This window comes from Pelodiscus sinensis, chromosome 1 (assembly GCF_052426305.1).
Source record: "Pelodiscus sinensis isolate ZL-2025 chromosome 1, ASM5242630v1, whole genome shotgun sequence".
Taxonomy (NCBI): domain Eukaryota; kingdom Metazoa; phylum Chordata; order Testudines; family Trionychidae; genus Pelodiscus; species Pelodiscus sinensis.
Window position 1 is genome coordinate 255,942,008 of NC_143052.1, and position 24,322 is coordinate 255,966,329.

General features: G+C 43.9%; 1 protein-coding gene and 1 pseudogene across 3 annotated transcripts in view; both read left to right on the forward strand.

The window, feature by feature from the left end:
- Nucleotides 1-201: 201 nt before the first annotated feature.
- UGGT2 (UDP-glucose glycoprotein glucosyltransferase 2) overlaps nt 202-24,322 on the forward strand; it is a 190,882-nt gene continuing 166,761 nt past the window's right edge. Inside the window, exons 1-5 of one of the 3 annotated variants that reach the window (XM_075918804.2) lie at nt 202-471; nt 4,773-4,855; nt 7,934-8,064; nt 10,225-10,337; nt 19,349-19,523. In XM_075918804.2, coding sequence (XP_075774919.2) covers nt 344-471; nt 4,773-4,855; nt 7,934-8,064; nt 10,225-10,337; nt 19,349-19,523 — 630 coding nt within the window. In that variant the 5' untranslated portion in view covers nt 202-343. Of the gene's footprint in view, nt 472-4,772; nt 4,856-7,933; nt 8,065-10,222; nt 10,338-14,542; nt 14,776-19,348; nt 19,524-24,322 lie in introns of those variants that run through there. The other 2 variants (XM_075918806.2, XM_075918807.2) reach the window with 2 other exon arrangements.
- LOC149525735 (uncharacterized) lies at nt 16,300-19,342 on the forward strand (annotated as a pseudogene).

Here is a 24,322-nt window from a genome sequence, read left to right on the forward strand (position 1 = left end):
GGCCGTTAGCTCAGGCAACTGCCACGAAGGAACAAACGGTCCCCGCCTAACAGCTCACTGAAATCCGCCTCTGAATCCCACCCACAGCTCTCGCCCCGCGCGCCCGCGCTAGTCATTAAGACTGCGTGCTCTGATTGGTCTTCTGCGTGGCCAATAGCGAGAGAGCGAAGCGCATCTACGGGCCAATGGGCGCCGGGCACAGGCGCTCATAGGCGGGGCTAGTTTATGAATCCACGGGGTAAGGAGGCCGGAGGAACGTCGCTGGGGTCTTGTGCTGAGCCGCTTTGCCCTGCTCCTGCGTGGCAGTGGCCCGGCCCGGCTGTGCCTCCCTCCTCCTCCCCCCATGGCGGCGGTCGCGGCGCTGTTGCTGTGCGTGTGGTCGCTGCCGTGCGGGGCCGCAGCCTCCCCTAAGGCCGTGTCGGCCCGTCTGGCGGCGAAGTGGCCGGCGACCCCCCTGCTGCTGGAGGCGAGGTGCGTGCGGGTAACACGCTCCCCGCCGCGGGGCCCGGCAAGCGGGGCGACAGGGGCTCCTGGCCTCCCCGCGGCCGTTCTCATTCCCTCTGCCGCGGGGCCGGGGCCGCTGCCGGGGGGGGGGCCTGTCGGGTGCTGGGGGAGTGAGCCCCGGGAAGCGGCTTCGTGCCGGGCCTCTGGCTCGCGCTGTCCCCCCCAGCGTGCCGCGCCCGGTATCGAGCCGTGGCGCTCAGGGCGGCCGAGCGCAGCCCAACCCTCCACTGACGAGGGAGGACGAGACCTAATAGGAGTGTAGAGGTGCGTGTGCACAGCACCCTAAACTCGAAATAAGATCTGCAATGTATTGGCTCTCTCATTTCAGAACAGCTTCATAAGGTGTTATATTGAGCCATCCCTTAGCCCTCCTGCACTGAGATGGTGAAATAGCGTGCCTGTTATTTAGAAAAAATATTTTGGCGGCTTGTGTAGATGGGGGTAGCTATTTTGGGATACCTCTAGTGTCCCAGAATAGCTGCACAGTGTAAGCGGTACTCAAAGAAACCTTGCCCGCTTCTGACAAATGTCAATTGTCCACGACTGAGAGTGTTCTGTGTCAGACATGTCAGCCTCTCAGTCCTAACCCCTGTCACTTCTTAGTAGTTATTGCTGGGAAGAAAGGAGAGAATTTGGTCTGTTCGGTCAAGTATCCCCTCTGTGATAATCCAGTTATGATTATTTTCCTCTTTTTCTTACCCCAGTGCCCTACACTCTCTAAAATCTCCTGATCCCTAATAGTTAATGATTGATTTAAAGCCTGAAAGTTTGTCTGTGATCTCTTAATTGAGATGTAGTGGACCAAATACTTCATACTGGTATAGCAGTTTTCCTCTGTAAGAGACATACATGCTGTTGGCTATTTTTAGTGGGGATGTGAAAGTGTAACTGTACGGGATGTCCTGCTATACGTTGGATCCGCACTAGCGTTATCAGGGCTTAACAATTAGTGTAATCTACTCGCCCGTGGCAAGTAGATGACAAGCTGCCACAGCTGCACAGCACGCTGAACCGCACGGCTGGTGAGCCCTGAGCATTATTGACACTTCTGATAGCTGTTCTGTTTTAAGTCTATTCATTCACCGCTCTTCCATCATGTAAAACAAAAAAATGGAAGTCAGCCGCAAGAAAAAAATTCCCTGCTTTACAACCTTTTGCTATATGTCTCCCTCCCCCCCTTTTTTTAAACCTATCTTGGATGTATAGTGGGGATGCCCTGTACAGAGTTAACTCATCGGTTGACCTTCATGGTTACACAGTGGATCCGGGTATGGGCCAGTAGCTTGCTAAAAAAACGCTCCTTGGATGCACTGGCTCCAGGCAACCTCCTCCTCCCTCCCCGCTTCTTCTGATACTGTGGAAGCTGTGTCAGGGGGACAGGTGGGAGCCAGTACGAAAAGCTGGCTCTATGAGTGTACCAGCTCCTGGGGAGTGCCTCCTCCATCCCCCTGGTTTGTAACTGACATTTTCAGTGGTCACACAGTTAATTAATTAAACACATTTTAACATCTCTGTTTTCTGTGGCACTGTAGTTGGAAGAGTTAAGCTATAGCATTTAAAAAGTGTAGTACAATATACATGAAAGTTATTATATTTTCCTTAATTGCACATTTACAGGTCGAACTGAGGAGCAGGAATGAGTTAATTGGTATAATGCTGAAAAACAAAATCAAGGATTCAGTAAAGGGTGGATAAATGAGCATACCTTTAATATTAAAGAACACATTTAAAGAGATACTGCTTAAATCTCCTCAGTTTTCAAAAAATAAGTTAAAAGTAGTTTCTAGTACCTGTTGGACCTCCCTGGTCTGGCATCCCCAGAAACTGAGCTGTCCCAGACCAGGTGCAGTAAATGCTGCCCTGCTGCCAGCTCCTCTCTGCAGGGCTCTAAAGGCTGGGGTTCCATGCCCTACCAACTTTGGCCCAGCCAAGGCTCCTCACCTGCTGCCACCAGGGGTTCCCCAGACAGGGCCTCCTGGCTGCTACCAGCACTGTTCAGCCACTACTGGCCCCAGTACCTTAGGGGGTTTCTCTGGGTTTCCTGGTCCCGAGGCCACCTGACCATCGCCTGTGCTGCAGCCTGGCCTTGGAGGAGGGGGGTGTTCCTTGCCAAGGCCACCTGGCTACAGCCGAACCCACTGCCACCAGGGATTCCCCATCTGAGGCTGCACTGCCACTGGGGAGTTCTCAGGGTTCTCCACCTTGGGCAGCTTCAGTCAACTAACCCCGCTGACACCGGTTCCCCGGCTGGAGCAGAGGCTCCCAGATGCCGTGTGGCCTGGATGACATGTGGGTTCCCATGCCTAGTTGCTGTTGACACAGCTGGGATTCTGCAGACCCTGCTGTCCTGGGGCTCTTCTGTCCAGCAACATCTGTGGCCTTGCCGGACCATGGATTTTGCTGGACCAGAGAGTCCTAGATTTGGGAGGTTAAACCTGTACTATATATGGGGTATGTCTACACTACCCCGCTAGTTCGAACTAGTGAGGTAATGTAGGCATACCGCACTTGCAAATGAAGCCCGGGATTTGAATTTCCCGGGCTTCATTTGCATAAACTGGGCGCCGCCATTTTTAAATCCCTGCTCGTTCGAACCCCGTGCCGTGCGGCTACACGCGGCACGAACTAGGTAGTTCGGACTAGGCTTCCTAGTCCGAACTACCGTTACTCCTCATTCCACGAGGAGTAATGGTAGTTCGGACTAGGAAGCCTAGTCCGAACTACCTAGTTCGTGCCTCGTGTAGCCGCGCGGCACGGGGTTCGAACGAGCAGGGATTTAAAAATGGCGGCGCCCAATTTATGCAAATGAAGCCCGGGAAATTCAAATCCCGGGCTTCATTTGCAAGTGCGGTATGCCTACATTACCCTCCTTGTTCGAACTAGGAGGGTAGTGTAGACATACCCTATGTCCTTAGTGCCTCTACCACCAAATGTGGATTTACAATTGCATTTTCCTATTTTTATAATTTTTCTCTCTCCTATTGCTGTATGAAAGATTATCATAAACGGAAAGTTGAACTGACTAGAGATGAGCTGTAAATGTACATATTAAACATTGGAAACAAAGATACATTTTCAGCTGATGTCCTTCTAACGCTAGACGTGATTAGAAAGAGTGATGCTAAATAAACTGAGGGCTTTAGTTCTTTTCAATAAAACCAAGCCACAAATGTGGTGGTAACAAATTAGCTATCTTTAAAAGTTCTGTATAGATTGGAGATAATACATGGCTCTCCAGCTACTTTATTTTTAATTAGTTAAAAAATTGCATCAGTGGCAATGTTTCAAATGTGCATTTTCATTTTTGGGAAACAAATATAGAAAAATGTGCATTTAATTGCATATGTATATTTTGTATGTTTACATATATGTGAAATAAAAACCATAAAATAACTATAAATTGTATATATTCCTATACAGGGTACTAATCAAATTTCACTGTGCAGCTCTGTTTTCTAAGCTTGAGTCACACTGAAAGCATTTGGTTCTGACTCTTACTTTAACTGAAAAAAATACAACTAGGTCAGTGTTCATCATTTTACTATATCACGCTTGTTTTGTCCTTAGCTCCTCTACCACTTAACACTCATATTAGGGATGTGAAGTGTAAACCAGGGGTCTGCAACCTATGGTTCTTGAGCCAAATATGGCTCTCTTGTCATTCCCAAAATACATGCAACTTTTAAAATTTAAAATGAAAAATTCAGAATTTTAAAAATGCATAATTGCTTATGTAACTTGAATAAATCTGAGTTTGACCGGTTATGATGTAAACTTAAAACAAATGTGTGAAAAGATGCAGCAAAAATCCCATTAAATAAAGTCTGTATGTTTCATTTAAGCTATTATTAATCATCATGTCAATTATAAATAATATTAAAGTTGTATATTTTCAGTCATGCAAATGGGCATTCTTATATGGCTTTTTGTTGACCACTTGTTCTGAATTTTGATGTAGTTTAGCTCTTTGGTTTGAAAAGATGGCCTAGGCTCATCGGTTAACCTTCACAGTTGCACGCAGGGCCCCCCTCTACTTGCACTGCTGTGGCCGTGGAGCCACTTGCTCTCTCCCATGCGTGGGGTGGTCAGGCAGGACCCATCTCCCACTGTGCAAACATGTAACCACTGACATTTTTAATAAATGCATTTTAACATCCTTAACTCATATATTGCTAGATAACTTCAAATTACAGTAGTGTATATTTTATAGTGCTGTACACCTGAACAAAATCAACATGGAAAAATCACTTTAATTTATTTTTAAACAGTGAATTTATTGCAGAAGAAAGTAATGAGAAGTTTTGGCATTTTCTGGAAACTGTACAGGAATTAACAATTTATAAACAAAGAGGTAAGTAATTTAAAAGCATGTTAGTTTTAATCTGTTACACTACTACCTCATACAAAATACAATTGCAATCTTGTCATTAACACACTAGTTTTTAGTTAGGTGGGGGCTGCGTCTTCAGTTGCTCCTTGGTAAGGGCTCATCTGCTGCAGTGACAACACCTTATTTTGTGCAGTTGTTTCCCCTTTGCATGGTTGCTTAAAGCTGGTTTTGGTATCAAGTGTAGTTGCTCTAGCACACACTGCTGCTAGGGACATCTGACTTTGGATAGCCTATCTGTCAGATATATGGTATAGAAATCATTGAGAATTCTCAGCATATTTTCCTTCTCATTGTGGGAAGGGTTTTGATCCTGTGTGATAGCTCTGAAATCGAGCTTATTCAGGAAATTAAAAGGGATGTGAGTGCAAGAATGGAGTATTAGTAAGAAGGGTTCCTGCTGTTCCCAGATACCTATGGTGAAACTAGATGTTGCATGTGACTATCCTAGCAACACTAATTCCCATGTGTTTAAAAAAAAAAATTACACTCAACATGAGTTATGAGTGGTTTCATGGACCATCAGGTAAATGAATCCTCTGAAGTATTCTATTATGAAACAGACACATGGTCAAAAACACAATTTTTTGATGTATATAGTGTCTGTGTACTCACATATATAAATACTTCACTGTTTATTTAAAATAGCAAAATTTAAAAAAAAAGATGAACGGTGTGGAAAGAAGGGCAATGTATTGATATTTGAACTCACAAGCCAATTTTTAAACAGTTGTAGTAAAGTATTTAAAGTCTAATTAAAACAGCCGTTCTGTCCCAGGTGCAGGTCAGGAATAGTTAGTGGCAGAGAGTCCAAGTTGGCTTTTGCTCCATTCCCATTTTACCTGATGCTGATACTTTCCCCTTTGTGCTGGCTTCTTGTATCCTTGCTGGTTCAGCCACCTGTGTAGGAGCAAAAGTAGCTGAAAAGGCTCTAGTAGATGATACTGTATTCAGAAGTTTGACCACAGGACTATTCATGTGTAGGGAGTAATGGCTCTAGTTGTCAGGGTTTTCTAGAGAGGTCCAAAACATGATTAAGGACCTCATATTTAATGAGTTCAAAAATTTTAATGAAAAGACAGAAAAGTCCCTTTACTGTCTAAAGAATTCAAGAGCCACTCTGATCCTTGGGGATTTACAGTCCAGCTGCCAGGAGGAAATACCAAACACAGCTCTTTAGACCATGGCTATACCCTCTGTAAGCTCCACATTACTAGTGTCTGCCTGAACCTCCATGTAAATGACAGAAAATTCAGTCCCTGTTTCTCAGGTTTCCCTAGTAACAGCCAGCATATTCCAAACTGCAGGCCAAAGACCATTTTGAGAGACAGGTCGAGACCCACTCTCTTTAAGTCATACTACCTTTATCGTCCCTTGTAACGTTTGGAGGCCATCTTACTCTCTTTGCCCACACCTGTATAAAGACCACCATGAACTGTTGGCTCCTGAAAACCATCTATTAAAGATACTCCATAGAGTTTCTTTCCTTTCTTCCCTAGGTCTCACTTTCAATGTAAGGAAGCTTAGGACATCACCATAGATGCTAAGAGAGCATTAGCATTAGGTCTAAAGAATACAAGAAATCACTGTTTGATTCTTGTAGGGAAAACAATAAAGAACAGGAAATTGCATCTCAGTGCTTTTGTAAGTGTATTAGACTTCATTTTGAATGGTGTTGTAAGCATGCCACTTTCTCAGCAGGTTTTGGAGCGCTCTTGTTTAGGGTGAAACATATTGTTTGATGACCTGCCTTAGACACATTCTCATATTAGAAATTTATATAGCTTCCACTTAATAATTTTACGAAATGTTATTCCTTAGGTCTGGCATAGACTATTTGAAGAACTGAAGTTTATGAGAAGAAGAGAGTTTATGAGATTATAATGAGATATTTTGCATCAGCTGCTTGAAATGCCTTGCAGCACTTTAATTAAAGGCTTATAGAGAAAAACCTCAGAAAGGGATTTAAAATAAGGAAAATTATAACATGCTTAATTGGCTATAAAAAGAGTGGGGATAGTATCAAGACTCTTTGGAATGCTTGGACTTGTAATTAGTTTTAAGGATAAAACTTAAATAAAAAGTAATAGTTTAAATATAGAAATCTAGTAATGGTGGATATAGTGTGATATAATGGGAAGACCCCATTACAGATAATATAAAGTTCCATTTCCAGTAGAAGATTCCAATATAAGGAATATAGGGATCCATCACCTATGATGCAATAATTACATTCCCTCTTACCTAATGGTAAATTCAATTTCCAGTAGGAAGAGCCTAGGAAAGTTACCAGTTTAGACAATTATAAATTAAGGTTTTAAATTAAAACAGTTGCTTATAGATAACAATATTGGTATAGTATAATTAAATACAAATCTTTTGGTACCAAGATGACCTCTGCATATTCACACTCCATGCCTGGAGACCTAATTTAAATTTTCTGTCTGAGGGGCAATGGAAAGAACTGATGGTATGCCACTCCCCCTTTCATAGTTTTGTTTTTCAACATTTGGCATTGGAAAAGGAGTTGCAGTGGGCATGATAGCATTCCAGTGATCTAGGGCTGTACCAGACCAAGTGTAACTAATGGTGTATCTCAAAAACAAACGTGTGGAGTCCATCTGAAAGAACTCTATTTACAAGTGAGTAACCTTATAGCCTGTATAAGATTATTTTGAACCACACAAATCACAAGCCTAGGGTAATTTTTTTAAAATGACAAAATTAATACATTGTAGGTAGTAAGTGAGGCTATACAGAGAAGCATTATTGCCTTTCTTGTTCTGAGAAGATTTTTCGGTTCCTGAAAATGTTCAGTGAAATGGTAAATGAGGCTATTTAATTCATACTTAGAGCTTCCACCTCCCCCAATTGATGTGAAGCTTTTAGATTTGCTGAGCAAAAGAGTTCACCAAGTGAAACTGTTCAAATTCTTTTGTATTTCATTGGCAGTTAATACTGGTGTAATATTTGCATGTTGCCTAACGCTAATGGAAGTGCCATTTGAGGCCACATACTAAATCTCCCCTTTGTTTTTAACAGATTCAGAAATTTCTTATTACAACTTAATCTTGAAGAAAGCAGGACAATTTTTATCCAGTTTGCAAATCAATCTCTTGAAGTTTGCTCTTTCCATAAGGGCGTACTCACCAACTGTTCAGATGTTTCAACAGGTGTGTAAAAATTAGCTGATCTAGTTGGCATTTAGATGTGCTTGATAGCTGTACTTCAAGTTAAATCATTTTTTTATAACATCAGTAGAATGTAATAGACATTACTTGAAGCCAATCATGATGCATGTTATAAATAAGTTATAATATAACATACTTTATAAAAGAGTTTTATTCAGTTGTGAGGGGAAAGTATGTTTTAATTTAAAGGATATATAGCTTTTCTTTTTAAGGAGAGTTTTATTGATCCTCTTTTTACTTCAGAGCTCAAGCTTATTTTCTGCACTGCTGTGAGAATATGATTTGCTCTTCACAATTCAGGCTTTGTCCAAGCAGGAGAATCTTTCCTGTTGTTGGCATTCTGGATTCATTCTCAGTGGGATTCTCATTTCTATTCTGCAAGCTGGGACTCCCTGACCACTGCGCCTCTGCCCCCACCCCCCCACCTCCCCGGTCCCTTCCTCTCTGCATCGTGGAGATGGTGCTGGGGGGAGGGAAACTGCTTTTAAGATGGTTCCCCCCAACACCAGCTCCTGTCCCCATCCCCCATTGCCTCTGTTGTAGAGGCTGCAGGGGGAGGGGAAGCGAATAGTCGACTAATCAACTACTCTTTTACAGCCCTAATTTTGGAAGCCGCTTTCTTCATTTTTTCTTGCTATCCTTTGTGAAAGTAAAGCCACGGCTGTAGCTGAGAGAAGGTAGGAGGAGATCTAGAGGATGAGGTGGTAGTTAATAATATCCAGGGACTTGGAGGACAGAAAAGTATTACAGGAATGGGAGTAAAAGGGAAAAATGAAAAACAGATATGAATTGTTTAATTTTGAGGATAGTGTTGTATTTGATTTTCTTTTGGCTATGTATCTATTTTTTTAAACATCTTCATTAATGATCTGGATGATGGGATGGATTGCACCCCAGCAAGTTCATGGAAGGCATGAAACTGGTTGGAGAGGTATATAAGACGGCAAGTAGGAATAAAGTCCGGAGTAACCTAGACAAATTGGAGGATTGGACCTAAAAAAATCTTATGAGGTTCAACAAAGACAAATGCAGAATCTTGCACTTAGAATGGAAGAATCACATGTGCTACTATATGCCAGGGACTGGATAAGTGACTGCTCTACAGAAAAGGACCTGGATACAGTAGTGGAAAAGAAGCTGGACATGAGTCAACAGTGTGCCCTTGTTGCCAAAAAGTCTAGCGGCATTTTGGGCTGCTTTAGTAGGAGCATTGCCAGCAGATCTAGGGGAGTGATTATTCCCTTCTATTTGGCACCCATGAGGCTGCATCTGGAGTATTGTGTCCAGTTTTTGGACCCCTGCTACAGAAAGGTTGTGATCAAATTGGAGAGAGTCAGCAGAGGGCAATGATTTATAAGAAAAGTCTGAGAGAACTGGGCTTATTTCCTGTGCAGAAGAGAAGAGTGAGTGCGGGGGGGAGGGGAGGGGAGGAACAGGGGGTTGATAGCAACCTTCAACAGCCTGAAGGGGGTTCCAAAGAAGATGGAGCTAGGCTATTGTGAGTGGTGACAGAGGACAGAACAAAAAGCAATGGTCTCATGTTACTGTTGGGAAGGGCTAGGACGAATATTAGGAAAATAATATTTTACTAGGAGGGTGGTGAAGCACTGGAATGGGTTACTGAGGAAGGTGGCTGAATCTCCATCCTTAGAGATTTTTACGGCAAGGCTGACAAAGCGCTGGCTGGAGTGATTTAGTTGGGGTTGGTCTTGCTTTGAACAGAACGTTGGACTAGATGACCTCCTGAGTTCTTTTCCAACCCTAAGCTTTTGTGAGTCTATGATTCTGTGATCTAATTATCACTATTCATCAGCATGCCAGCCAACAACTCAAAAAATGGAATCCTTCTTTTGAATACATTCCACCAATGCAAAGTATGTGTGGGAGAGCTCTCTGCCTATTTTTCCCCAAAAGATATAACTGAAATTGGTAGAATGTTGTTCTGTGGAGAAAAATATGTTTACATGGTTTTATTCTTTTAACCTTTGTAATTATTGTCTTCACATATGACCATTTTTGAATGTATCTAGAAGTGCAACTTAATAGTAGCTGATAAGTTATTTTAATCAAAGGGCTTGCATTAATTTTAAGTTGTAATGCAATTAAAGCAAATTGTTTGAGTGTAATTGTTGAAATATTAAGATTGCAGCTGATGAATCCCCACCAGAAGGTTGCAGTGCATTTGTGGTTATCCATGAAAAGCGCACCTGTAAAACTAATGAAATTAAGAAACTTCTGAAGAAGGCAGCTGAGAGGTAAATATAAAGTATTGTCTTATACTTTCCAGCTTCAGCAAGAGTTAATCAAACTCATAACATTACCAGTGCACTCCATTGGATCTCTTCAGCCAATACGCTGAGTCAGTACTTGCTTTCATTGTACTTTTTCCAGTCAGTACTGTTTTTGTTTTGGACTGCTGGACCTTGGTACCCAGGCGATGGAGTAGAGATTCTGACTGCTTTTCACTGATATAATAAACCTTCCTCCCAACCTTGCTAGACGGAATTCCCTCTGTTTGAGGTCTCCTGTAGTCTGTGCCTGCAGAAACTAGCATAGCCCCTGGATGAATCTAGCCTGTCAGGTAAATTCTGTATATATCAGAATTATGTACTAAATACATATGTACAACTAGCAAGGACAATCACACTTACAAAAGATATAAAGAAATTAATGTACGTGGTCTCTAAGATCTGTATAGAGAGTTTGGGATTTTTTTTTTCTAATCGTCAATGCTATCATAAGTTTGGGAAGCAGTGCAGATGATACCTTCATTTCTTTTTAGAGGTAATTAAAACTGAAAGACTCACTTTCAAGACACATATCCAGGACTTTATGTATAAAATATAAATGACACAATTTCAGTTATACACCTATAAGTATACCTTTTTGGATTCTGTTGATTACAAAATGCTTTTGAGTTTTACTTACATGCTTTTTCCCCCTATGACCACAGCCTCTTGTTGAATTACAGTATATAATTTGGTTGCTTGCTTGTTGAATATCCATGGTTTCCACCTAACTACTGGGAACTCAAGTGCGTTTCCTGCTTTGAAAACTTTCTTCTAATTTAAAAGTATATATCAAAATATTGTACCTTAAAAAAAAAAAAGTCAGTTATTTTGCCCATGCAGTAGGACATTTTGAGACCTTGACTCTCACCTCCAGCCTTTTTTATAAACTCTTGGGAATTATTCTAACTACTACTGCAAGGTGTTTTCTGCCTATTCATATTTGCAGAGATACATCTTTAACACTAATGAGCTTCAAGAGCCCTCTAGGAAAATCGTGACCAAATAACTCAGGAAGCATGCTCAAGTGCTCAGATGTAATGAGTTGAACCAAAAATAATCATGAGACTGACTTAAAAATCAGGAAATAGAAAAACAAATGTGTGAAATAGTAGAGGGGTGGTGGTGATTTGCCTTTTCATTGGGGGGTGTTTAGAGTATGCTCAAGTCAGATGAACAAGCTTTCCTCTACACCTATGAGTGTTAGACAAACACTTTTTAAAGTGAAATTTGGGAAGTTTTCATAATCAGAGGATTCCAGAAACTGGGGTTTAAGAGAAACAACAAATGTTAGGAGTCTTGTGATAAAATGTGAGTTGGCAATGCTGGAACATCTAATATATAAAGGAGAATGTTTGCATGTTTGTGCTCTAATAACTTGGACACTATGGCTGTGTCTACACTGGGCCACTTATTCCAGAAAAACAGCAGCTTTTCCGGAATAAGCTGCGAGCTGTCTACACTGGCCCTTGAATTTCCGGAAAAGCAACGACGCTCTATTGTACAAAATCAGCCGCTATTCCGGAAAAACTATTCTGCTCCTGCTCGGGCATAAGTCCTTATTCCGGAACACTGTTCCGGAAAATGGCCAGTGTAGACAGCCCAGTAGTCTTTTCCGGAAAAGCCCGTCTGCATTGGCCACAGACGCTTTTCCGGAAAAAGGGCTTTTCCGGAAAAGCAGCCTGCCAATGTAGACGCTCCTTTTCCGGAAAAACTAAAAACGGAATAGTATTCCGTTTTAAGCAGTTCCGGAAATTCATGCCAGTGTAGACACAGCCGACAAGAACTTCTGCAACCAAACCTTGCATGGGATAACCTTTCCTCCAGAAGAAGGTTTTAAGGTACTGTGAGAGGGAAGAGATGAGAGACTGACAAGATTGTAGGGGGATGAAGGAAGTGGGGCTGGACAGTCCTGCAGGGAGTGAGTGAGAAATGAAGCCCATAGCGGGGGAGGGGGTCTCCATTGAGTGCTGGCCCAAGGGGCAGCACTGGATGATGCTGGGTGGGTGAGAAATTAATCCAAGGCGGGGGGGGGGGGGGGGGAGGGGCTGGGATCCCTCAAATCTGGGCACTGGTCCTGGGTTTGATACTGGATGATCCTGGGTGTGTGTGAGAGAGATGCAGTCCTTGGGAGGGACAGCTGGTCAAGTGGGTGGTGCTGGAGGAGGGACTATAGAGGTGCCAGCAGGCTCAGGTAGTTGACTCATAGTTTCATCAAAAAAGATGGGAGAAGAGTTTGAGGTGTCACCTTGAAATCTCAGATTCAGTAGGGCCAGCCCCATTGATTGAGGCATCCCTATATTCAGCTCTTCGATGAGAATTTGCAGACCCAGCATGCCTATCCCCTACTTCCCTACCAAAAAAAACATTAGCTTCTATTAGGATAATTAGCAAAAATACCATCTGATAGGAAGCCAAACATTGCACTACTGAAGAGGGGCCTACATATGCTTCCAGCAATGGTGGGGAAACAAGCCTTGGTGATTTGGGGGCTCTCCCACTGTGCTTTTAATGGCTCCAAGACTCATGACATGGGAAGAAACAGAGACATAGTTTCTCTTGTGAGTTGTATCTAAGTTTGCCAAGTCAAATAGCTCTGATTCTCAACGTTGCAATGCCTCTTTTTTGAGTCAGAGATTTTGCTTTATGCAGCAGTAGAAAAGCAGGAGGGTCTTCCATAATGGCCAAATGTCAGGCACTGACAGTTGTGGTGAGGCTGTCAGGACCAGCTTCTATTTTTCTAAATTTTGTTCCTCCAGTTTCCTGGGCAACTCTGGGTAAGTCCAGTTAGTAGGCTATAAAAAGGAAGTGTGGTTCCCAATTACCAGAGGCCATCTTTTTCATGGTAAGTAGCAAGAACAGGAATATTTGCCTCATGCAAAACAAAAATAAAAAATGTTAAGTTGACTGCATACAATTGTGTAGTTTAATACAACCTTTCATTGTTTCTGACTTTGTTTAGTTTAAATTTCTGGACTGGCTCCAGCTTCAAGTTTCATGACCATCATGACTGAGGCTATGATACTTTTTCATAGAAAAGTGTAATAAATGTTGTGTCATCGATGAAGGAAAACAAGGATATGTGTCTCAGAGAGGGGTGCAATGTAAGGATGTTAAGTATTGGGTAATTGACTAATCGAATAGTCGATGCATTTTTCATCAACTTTTCAATTAGTCGATAGGGTGCCTCTCCCTTTGAAGAGTAGCAACAGACCTAGGGCTCCCCACAGCATTTCAAAAAATGCGGTAGTGCCACACAGAACCTTGGGTCAGCTGGGGAGTCCCCAGATGATCTTAGGCTTCCCAGCTTTTCAAAGCGGCAGCACCACACGGAGCCTTAGCTGGGGAGTCCCAGACGATCCCAGGCTCCACGTGGCGCTGCCGCTTTGAAGTACTCCCTTTTCTTCCCCCTTTTGCTGCCTCTATCTGTTATATGCAGGAAGGGGGTGAAGCAACTAGCTGACAATCCTGTCGACTATCCAATAAGCATATGCTTATTGGGTAGTCAACTAGACCTTCACATCCCTAGTGTAGTGGAGGGTGCTGGAGTGGCTGGCTGAAAAGTAAGACCATTTGTACTCACTCTGCAACAGGGCTGTGCCTGGTTTCCTGCTCCAGCCATAGTTAACTGACCCAAGTGGTTGCAATACCACTTTGTTATGGCATGTCTGCTCCTCCACAGATGAAGACAGAGGGAAGAAGAGTCAAATTGTATTGGCATTGGACATAGAGCTGGACTATATGGTCTTAACATGAGTCAGATTTGACCCTGAAATCTCTTAATTAGTGAAAAATGGAAGCAGTAACCTGGATTTCAAAAGTGTTTTGTGTCTGGATATTTAGGACTGTGCTTAGACTTTTAACTTTAGTGGAACCATATAAGAGTGCCATTTTCATGCAGTGGCTCTTAGTGGATTAGACTGTATGTTAAAATGCAGTTCTAATGTTGACTATTACAACAGAACGTGGGCTTGATTTACTAATATTACATTGAAGGCATATCTGATATTTTATTATAGAAATCTGAAGGCCTGATACCTGGAGTGCTGTTCGCACATATTTTTGGTCACTTTTGATTTGGCATCAAGCTATGATGTTTGCTTTGGAAGGACAGGTCTGCAATGCTTATTTAATTAGAACTATTCAACCCACTTCCTTTTATTGCTTGCTAGATCCTGACAAGTGGGAATATGAAGAAACTGCTTTAAAAAGGAAAATTACAGTAGAACCTCAGAATTACGAACAGCAGAGTTATAAACTGACCAGTCAATCACAAATCTTATTTGAAGCTGGAAGTACGCAGTCAGCATGAGAGAACAAAAACAAAAAAGCAATTATAATACATTACTTGTGTGTAAACATAAACTACTAAAAATAAAGAATTTTTTTTTAAAAGTTTGGCAAGGTAAGGAAATTATTTCTGTTCTTGTTTTCATTTAAATTAAGACTGTTAAAAGTGTCATTTTTCTTATGCATAGTTCAGTTTCAAAGCTGTACAGGCAGTCCCCGGGTTATGTACAAGATAGGGACTGTAGGTTTGTTCTTAAGTTGAATCTGTATGTAAGTCGGAACTGGCATCCAGATTCAGCCGCTGCTGAAACTGATCAGTTTCAACAGCGGCTGAATCTGGACACCAGTTCTGACTTACATACAGATTCAACTTAAGAACCCCAGGCGTCCCCAAGTCAGCTGCTGCTGAAACTGATCAGCAGCTGATTCCAGGAAGCCCGGGGCAGAGCAACTCTGCCTCGAGCTTCCTGTAGTCAGCCGCTGGTCAGTTTCAGCAGCGGCTAACTTGGGGACGCCTGGGGCAGAGCAGCTCGGGTGCTGCTGGGTTGGTCCAGTAGCGTGGCCGCTCCTCGGCGCTACTGGACCAACCCAGCAGCACCCCAGCTGCTCTGCCCCAGGCGTCCTGATTCAGCCGCTGCTGAAACTGATCAGCAGCGGCTGAATCAGGACGCCTGGGGCAGAGCAGCTGGGGTGCTGCCGGGTTGGTCCAGTAGCGCCAAGGAGCGGTGCTGCAGGACCAACCGGCAGCGCCCCACCTACTCTACCACAGGCCCCGGGCTTTGCTCCATGTCTCCCTGGTCTGCTGGGGGGGGCACTAGCTGCGTCCCCCCCCAGCAGACCAGGAAGACGCGGAGCAAACCGGCGGAGGACCCGGGCTGGACCGCGGCGTTTCCAGATCAGCGCCGCGGTCAGGCCCGGGTCCTCCGCGGCTTTGCTCAGCGTCTCCCTGGTCTGCAGACCAGGGAGATGCTGAGGAAAGCGGAGGAGGACCCGGGGACGGACCCGCGGCCGCTTCCAGACCAGCAGACCAGGGAGACGGGGAGCAGCTTTTCTCGCCCCGGAGGAGGCGGGTGGCGGGACCAGGCGTCTCGCCGCTCCAGTCCTCCGGGGCGAGAAAAATCCCCGTTCGTAACTGCGGATCCGACATAAGTCGGATCCGCGTAACTCGGGGACTGCCTGTATTTAATGTTCAGTTGTAAACATTTGAAAGAAGAACTGCAATGTTTTGTTCATGATTATGAACATGTTAGAGTTACGAGCAACCTTCATTCCTGAGGTATCTGTAACGCTCAGTAATAGAGATGTAGTCGTTTTAGTCTGGTCTTGCTGAATCAAAAGACAGGACTATGCATCACTTTAAAGACTAACAAGATGGTTTATTAGGTGATGAGCTTTCGTGGGCCAGACCCACTTCCTCAGATCAAATTGTGTAAGCAAATTGGCATGACCATATATACCAAAGGGATACAGTCAAAAAAAGTGAACACATATAAAATCGACAAATCAGATTTTAGAACAGAGGGAGGATGGCTCTTTCTTTCTGCCCTACCTCCCCCATGAACTGGATTCAATTTTGTGGTGACCTTGATGCTTTCTTTCGCAGCCTCTGCCTACGGGAATATTTCCAAACTACCAATGAACATCAGATTCCCCCTATCAACACCAAAAGAAAAATAATTCTATATGGACTCCCCCTGATAGTCAGAATTATAATCTGGATTTCTATATACAAAGCTTCCACAACAATGCACAGACTGACATTATTCACAAATGACAACAAGTGACATACAATTTCAGCCGCGCTGAACACTATGCTATCCAGAGTCTCAAAAACAACCCAGACATTATAATCAAACCAGCTGACAAAGGGGGTGCTGTGGTCATTATGAATAAGTCCGACTATGACCAGGAGGCAACCAGACAATTCTCCAACACCACATTTTACAGACCTCTCTCCTCTGATCCCACTTCAGAATACCAAAAGAAACTACACTGTCTCCTTAAAGAACTCCCTACATCTACTCGCGACCAAATCCACACAGAAACACTTTCTGAACCCCGATCAGGATTGTTCTGTCTGCTTCCCAAAATACATAAACCTGGACACCCCGGACGTCCCGTCGTCTCAGGTATCGGCACGCTCACTACTGAATTATCCAGCTGTGTAGACTCTTCTCAAACCAACACTCCCAGCTATCTCCGAGATACTACTGAGTTCCTGAGAAAACTACAAAACATCGATAACCTCCCTGATAACACCATCCTTGCTACCATGGATGTAGAAGCTCTCTACACCAACATCCCACATGAAGACTGATTACAAGCAATTAGAAACACTATTCCAGAGGATACCACTACCAGTCTGGTAGCAGACCTATGCAATTTTGTTCTCAACCAAAATTATTTCCAATTTGGGGGCAACTTATACCTCCAGATCAGCAGCATAGCCATGGGTACCTGCATGGCCCCACAGCACACTAACATCTTTATGGTTGACTTAGAACAACGTTTCCTCAGATCCTGTCCCCTTTTACCCCTTCTCTACTTATGCTACATCGATGACATCTTTATGATCTGGATCCATGGCCAAGAAACAATGGATACATTCCACAGAGACTTTAACAACCTACCCTCCCATTAATCTCAGCCTGGACCATTCTACACGAGAGATCTATTTCCTAGACACCGCAGTACAAATCTCCAAGGGTAAATTAGATACCACTCGCTACAGAAAACCCACTGACTCATACAGTTACCCACATGCCTTCAGCTCCCATCCAGAACACACCATACGATCCATCGTCTATTGCCAAGCCCTTCGATATAACTGCATCCGCTCTAATCCCACTGACAGAGACCAGAAACTTCAGGATCTCTACCAAGCATTTATAAACCTCAACTACCCACCCAGAGACATAAAAAAACAAATTGAAAGAGGCAGACGAATACCCAGAAACCATCTACTTCAAGACAGACCCAAGAAAACCAACAATAGAACACCACTTGTCATCACCTATAGTTCCCAACTTAAACCCGACAGCACATTATCAATAAACTACAACCTATACTGGAACAGGATACTACACTCCAAGAGGCTCTGGGAGACAGACCCATAGTCTCCTATAGACAACCATCTAACCTCAGGATGATTTTTACCAACAACCACAGGACATACCACACTAATACCAACCCTGGAACTTTCCCTTGCAACAAACCCTGGTGCCAGCTTTGTCCACATATTTACTCTGCTGACACCATCATTGGACCTAACCATTTCAGTTACAAGATCAAGAACACATATTCCTGCTCATCCAGAACTATAATTTATGCCATGTGCCAACGGTGTCCGTCTGCTATGTATATTGGACAAACTTCTCAGACACTTCACCAAAGAATCAATTCACACAAAACAGACATCAGACAGTTTCACAAAGAAAAAACAGTTTCTTTCCATTTCAGCCAGACTGGGCATTGTCTTAACGATCTCACTACATGTATCCTGCTTCAAAGAGACTTTAACACAAGACTACAAAGGGAAGCCTCTGAACTGTCATTCATGCTTAATTTGACACTTTACGAATGGGCCTCAACAAAGATGCTAATTATCTTACCCATTACAAAGATAGCTTCCCCAATTATCACCCCTAATATTATCTCATAGACACTTATCTTCCCCTCTTCATCCACCCCCTCTGTTCTAAAATCTGATTTGTCAATTTTATGTGTGTTCACTTTTTTTGATTGTATCCCTTTGGTATATATGGTCATGCCAGTTTTCTTCCACAATTTAATCTGAGGAAGTGGGTCTGGCCCACAAAAGCTCATCACCTAATAAACCATCTTGTTAATCTTTGAAGTGCTGCATAGTCCTGTCTTTTGTTATTACTCTCAGGTTCTGCCTGATTGTGTATTTCCAGTTCCAAATGAGATGTGTGGTTTACTGGTCAATTCAGAACTCTGGAATTCATAATTCTGAGGTTCTACTATAATAAAAATGCTGTAAATCTGAAGGCTGTGTGATCCTCCATTGTTTAGCTATGGCTGTGACCATTGTTCCCACTAAGGCAGGGTGGAGAACCTCAGGCCGGGGGCCAGATGCAGCTTCCAGCTTGTTTGGATCCAGTGCCCAAGACTCAGGACTCCTCCCAACAGAATTGGGGAACCTGTGCTGGTGCGCCAGCCTCCCCACTCCCTTCACCCTATCATGGGGCTGGAGCACACAATATCTACTAGCCTGGGCTCCCCTAGGCTCTGGTGTGCAAGGGGAATGTGGGAGAGTGTTTTCTCCCTTCTCAGTTAGGGGCCAAGTCAGTGAGGGTTTGTTTTTGTTTTTGTTTTTTTGCTTCTCACTTGTGTGCAGCCTCCAACTGATTTTTCTGTGGGTCAGCAGCCTGGGACCCAAAAGAGATTCCCCATCTCTGCTTTAAGGTGCAAGGCAGCACAGCTTCACAGGTGATTAATCAGCCCCACCCAGTCAGTCAGCTTGGTGCCCTGAGCCTCTGACTGGGCAGGGCTGATTAATCACCTGTGAAGCTGTGCTGCTGTGCAGCTTCCAGGAAACCCTGGCTGTGACTTGATAAAATGTAATTTTATGTTTTGCTAATTTATGCTAATTTTAGCACTTTTGTTTGAAAACTAGTATTTACAACCCAATATATAATTCCAAAATTATTTGTTTTTAATTGCAGGCCCAGACCATATCTGTTTAAAGAAGAGCATATATTTCCTACACTCAATGAAAATGTTCCAGTAGTTATTCTTTATGCAGAAATTGGCACAAAAGACTTTGTTAAATTTCACACAGTTTTGTCTGAAAAAGTGCAAAAAAAAGAAATTGTTTATATTCTCCGGCATTATGTTCAGGTATGCAGCTCAAATCTTCTATATATTTGAGGGAGTTTGTCTGTCTGTCTGTCTAATCATCTGTCTGTTTGTACAATAACTCCTCCAAAACAGTAAGATCTAGGACTGCCAAATTTGGTATGCAGCTTTCTCTCATCATAACTTAAAGCAAGGTAAAAGTTTTGGTTGTGCAGGGAAAATGGGATATGCCTGGAAAGGGATTCCTTTTCAGAAAATCATAAAGAAAAGAGAGTCTGGCACAATTATAATAAAAATAAAATAGTGTCTTTCAACAGAGAATCAAGAACAACCTCAAACACAAGTCCTGCCTGTGATACACTGAATGTAGAGGCATAGTTCTGGTCAGCTTTCAGGGGTTCCTTACCATCCCTTCTCACCAATATAAGAGACAGCCATGTTTTTGTCTTAAATGTTTTACCTGACTCTATTCTCACATGTTTTTATTTAAGTGAATGCATATATGCATGCCGCTCTTGGTATCTGTGTGCCCAGTGCACAACCACCCGAAACATTTTCCCTTGGTGGAGTATCTGTTGGGTAGTTTGAGCTCCATCTGCTCTTGTATGCCATTATATATGGGTTTAAAAGCATTAATCCCTCTAGCCCCCATTAGTTCCTTCTTAGTGCCTGCAGTGGCTGTTGGAACAGTTCTTTTTCTCAGCCTTTGTGAATATAGGAGCTTCAGGGCGTAGCCGAGTTAGTCTGTTACAGAAACAACAAATGGTCTGGTAGCACTTTGTAGACTAACAAAATATATAGATGGTATTATGACCTTTCGTGGGCACAGCCCACTTCTTCAGATGACTGGAGTATCAATTGACACCTAATGTTCAGAGAACCTGGTGGGCAATGGCTGCTACCTGTAAAAAACTAAGTCATGCATGGTTTACCTATGTGAGGGTATGTCTACACTTGCCCCCTAGTTCAGACTAGGGAGGTAAATGAAGCATAGCGAAGTTGCTAATGAAGCACGGGATTTAAATATCCCGTGCTTGATTAGCATGTTTGCGGCCGGTCGCCATTTTAAAATGCCGGTAGCCCGAATTAACTCGCTGATTGTAGATGCGATAAAATGATCCAAAACACTTCCCTCGAATTAACTGTTACTCTTCATTTCACGGGGAGTAACAGTTAATTTGAAGGATGGGTTTTGGATCGGACTGTCATGTCCGATCCAAGACACACACAGGCTGAGTGTCCCTGCACCTGTAGGCCCTGACTGTTAATGGTCTGGGGAGGAAATCTAGACTGGCAGGGCAGGGGCAGGGTCTTTTTTCAGCTGTGCTGTGCAGCGGGAGGGCTGCGCGGAGCCCAGCGTGGCAGCCTTAGAGCAGCTGTGGCCCAAGCAGCAGTGCTCAGCTGGTGGCTTGAAGGCAGCGCAGGGTTAGGTGAAGGGGGTGGGGCAGGCACTGGGTGCTCTGGGGGTGGGGCTAGTGCTGGGGGTGGAGCTAGTAGTGGGGGATCTATGGGAGCAGGGCTGGCACTGGGGGGCTCGGGAAGGGACTAATATTGGGGGCTGGGACTGTGGGGAGGCTGTAGGAAGGTTGGGTGCAGTGGGGCTCTGGAGACAGAAAGCTGGCTGGGGGGGGGGGTCTGGTGGCATGGAGAGGTTCTGTGAGGGCAGGAGGCTGGCATTGGGTGGGGTTGGATGCAGGGGATGCTGGGGTCAGTGGCCAGTGAAGGACAAGTCAACTATCCAATATAAGCAAATACTTATCAGATAGTTGACAGGCTAATCGACTAGTCGCTCTCCCCCTCCCCCTTGCTGCCTCTATCAGAAAGAGGCAGCAAGGCGGGATGGGTGGGATCCGGGGGTACTTCAGATTGGCAGCACCACTTGGTGCCTTGGGCCAGACGGTGGGCTCTGTGCTGCTCCGCCACTTTGAAATGCTGCATGCAGCCCGGGGACAGCTGGAGTGTTCCCAGGCTGCACGCGGCGTTCCAAAGCGGCAGCAACACATGGAGCCCAGGGTCAGTCGGGGAGTCCCCAGCTGACCCGGGCTCCACCTGACACTTTCATCTTTGAAGTGTAGCAACAACCCTAGGGCTGTTTCTACACTTCAAAGGCGGAGGCACTCTGTCAACTAATCGAATAGTTGATGCAAAATGCATCGACTATTTGATTATTCAATTAGGCGATATTTAACATTCCTAGTCAGTGGCTGGCGCTGGGAGATAATGGAGGCATGGGGGGCTCTAGTAGTTAGGGCTGGCACTGTGGGACTCTGGAGGCCGGGGCTTTTGGCAAACCAGCAATGTTTTAATTGCATATTTATTATTTGCATAATAAATATGCAAATATACAAATGAAATGGTGCCTCTCGGTGCCTGTATTTCCTTCCTTACAGGACTCGGGCTCCTTGGCACTGCTGATACTTCTGCCAGTGATTCAAATTTCACTACCACAGTTACCTGCTTCTTAGACAAGTGGCCCGTTAGTACTGTCCAAAGGGAAACCTGCTACAGTGGTGTTGCTTTGTTCATTACAAGGCTTTTGGTACTACAGGCAGTCCCCGGGTTATGTACAAGATAGGGACTGTAGGTTTGTTCTTAAGTTGAATCTGTATGTAAGTCGGAACTGGCTCCAGATTCAGCCGCTGCTGAAACTGACCAGTGGCTGACTACAGGAAGCCCGAGGCAGAGTTGCTCTGCCCCGGGCTTCCTGGAATCAGCCGCTGATCAGTTTCAACAGCGGCTGAATCTGGACGCCTGGGACAGAGCAGCTGGGGCGCTGCCGGGACCAACCCGGCAGCACCCCCGCTGCTCTACCCCAGGCGTCCCCAAGTCAGCTGCTGCTGAAACTGATCAGCAGCTGATTCCAGGAAGCCCGGGGCAGAGCAACTCAGCACCATCTAGCAGAAAAGTGGTTCATGGGTTATAGGCATAGGCCTTTCACTTCTACTGCTCTGACTCCAGGCTCTTTAAGACACCGAGAAGCCACGAAGTAGGCAATTTGATGAGCTAGTCAAAATTAACCCACTAGTATTTATCTCTCCAAAACCCTTCACCTTCGCAAACTTCCACTTCCACAGTGCTTGGTCCAGCTTATTTGGGACAAGTGGATCTTGAGTTATACTCAGTAGTAAAAGCATCCTCCTATTCCTCACCTCCCTAAATTTGTAAACAGATACAGCCAATGGATATGTAGGTTCTGTTTGCTCTCCTGCAACCAACTGCTTACCTTGCTAAATAAGGTGGTTCTCCATTTGGTCTCACCACAGTGGGATATCACTAATCATTTCCCATTACTTTAGGTTCATAGTCCATAGGTTTGAGCAGGAAAGAGTCAAAGTGAAGATGTTTCCAGGGCCTTTTATAGCTTCTGCCATGTGAAAGGAATCCCATTGTTCTCACTGTGAAAAATTATAGCGAACAAAATGGTGTTTGGACTCACATGGACAAGTCACATGTCCATGCATATTTCATTTAGTCATCGCAGAAGACATTCCCTATACTGTAATTAGAATGTTGACAGGAAAATCCATTATGTGTTGATAGGCATCTACCATGGTCTGTTGTGAGGTAAGTATATCTTCGTGGCCATTTAATCTGAATAGTCACTTCACCATGTGCAGGCTAAATATCTGATGGGTGTTACCATAGGTGAGCAAACATTTGAAATGGAGGTACAGAGTTAATATTCAGAACTTCAGATGCAAACATGATACATGCACACAGATAGTGTAATCTTATTCAGCAAATCGTAACTTTTCCATGGACATCTTACAAGCCAGACGTACAAGATTTGTTGCTGTTCTATAATAGCGATAGTTACAATGTATGAGTCACACATGGTCATATTTTAATCAGGTAACATCACAACATGCCCATAATGTTTTTAAAGGGCATAGTCAATTATTCCCTCAAGCATAAGACCCTGTCCCCACATGTATTGTCAAGTTGCATGGGTCCCCTATTCAAGCCATTTGTTAGCTGCTCACTGTTGCATGTCAATAAGTTGGCATTTTTGGTGGCCATTACTTTGGTTGGAAGAGCTGTGGACATTAATGGTGGTGCCTCCATAAATTATCCTTTTTAAGGACTCTTACCTGCATCCTTATCCAAAGTTTGTCCCTCTTTCCAGTCAGCCATCAATTTATTTGTCTATGTTCTACCCAAGACCACATACAACCAGGGAGGAAGAACAATTGCGTTCCTTGGATGTCAGAAGAGCCTTGGCATTTTATCTGAACAGAATCAGTCACTTTTGTAAATCCTTCTAGCTTGTTATAGCAGAGGCAGACAGAGTAAGAGGTCAATCATTTTGTACCCAGAGAATTTCTTCCCAGATCCCATCTTCAAACTCATGTGCTATAATGTGGAGAATGTTGCTCTAAGAGTCACAGTTCATTTAGTGAGGTCATAGTCAGCCTTGGCAGCCTTTGGCACAAGTTCTAGGTGCAGGTGTTTGTAGAGTGGCAGCTTGGTCCTACATTTGCATCTCTTTGTGCCGTGGCTCAAGACTCCAGAGAAAATGCTAGGGTGGAATGAATTGTTCTCCAGTATTTGACATAGACTCTGATCCTCTCTCATGGCTTCTGTGTCACTGAAAGTGGAACATATGCAGTCACCGGAAGAAGAAGAAATGAATTCCTTAACCTGTTCCAGAATTAATGATCTTTGAGTTGTGTTGCACATATCTACTCCACACCTCACTGTTCCACCTTATTCATCAGTTATGACAGGAAGGAGAAGGACTAGAGGTGGCTCTGGTCTTTTACCTGCATGCAGTGGTGCATGGCAGCAGGAGAAGTCCCTCAATGAGTGAAAAAGTTTCTGACAGCCATATGCTGAGTGCA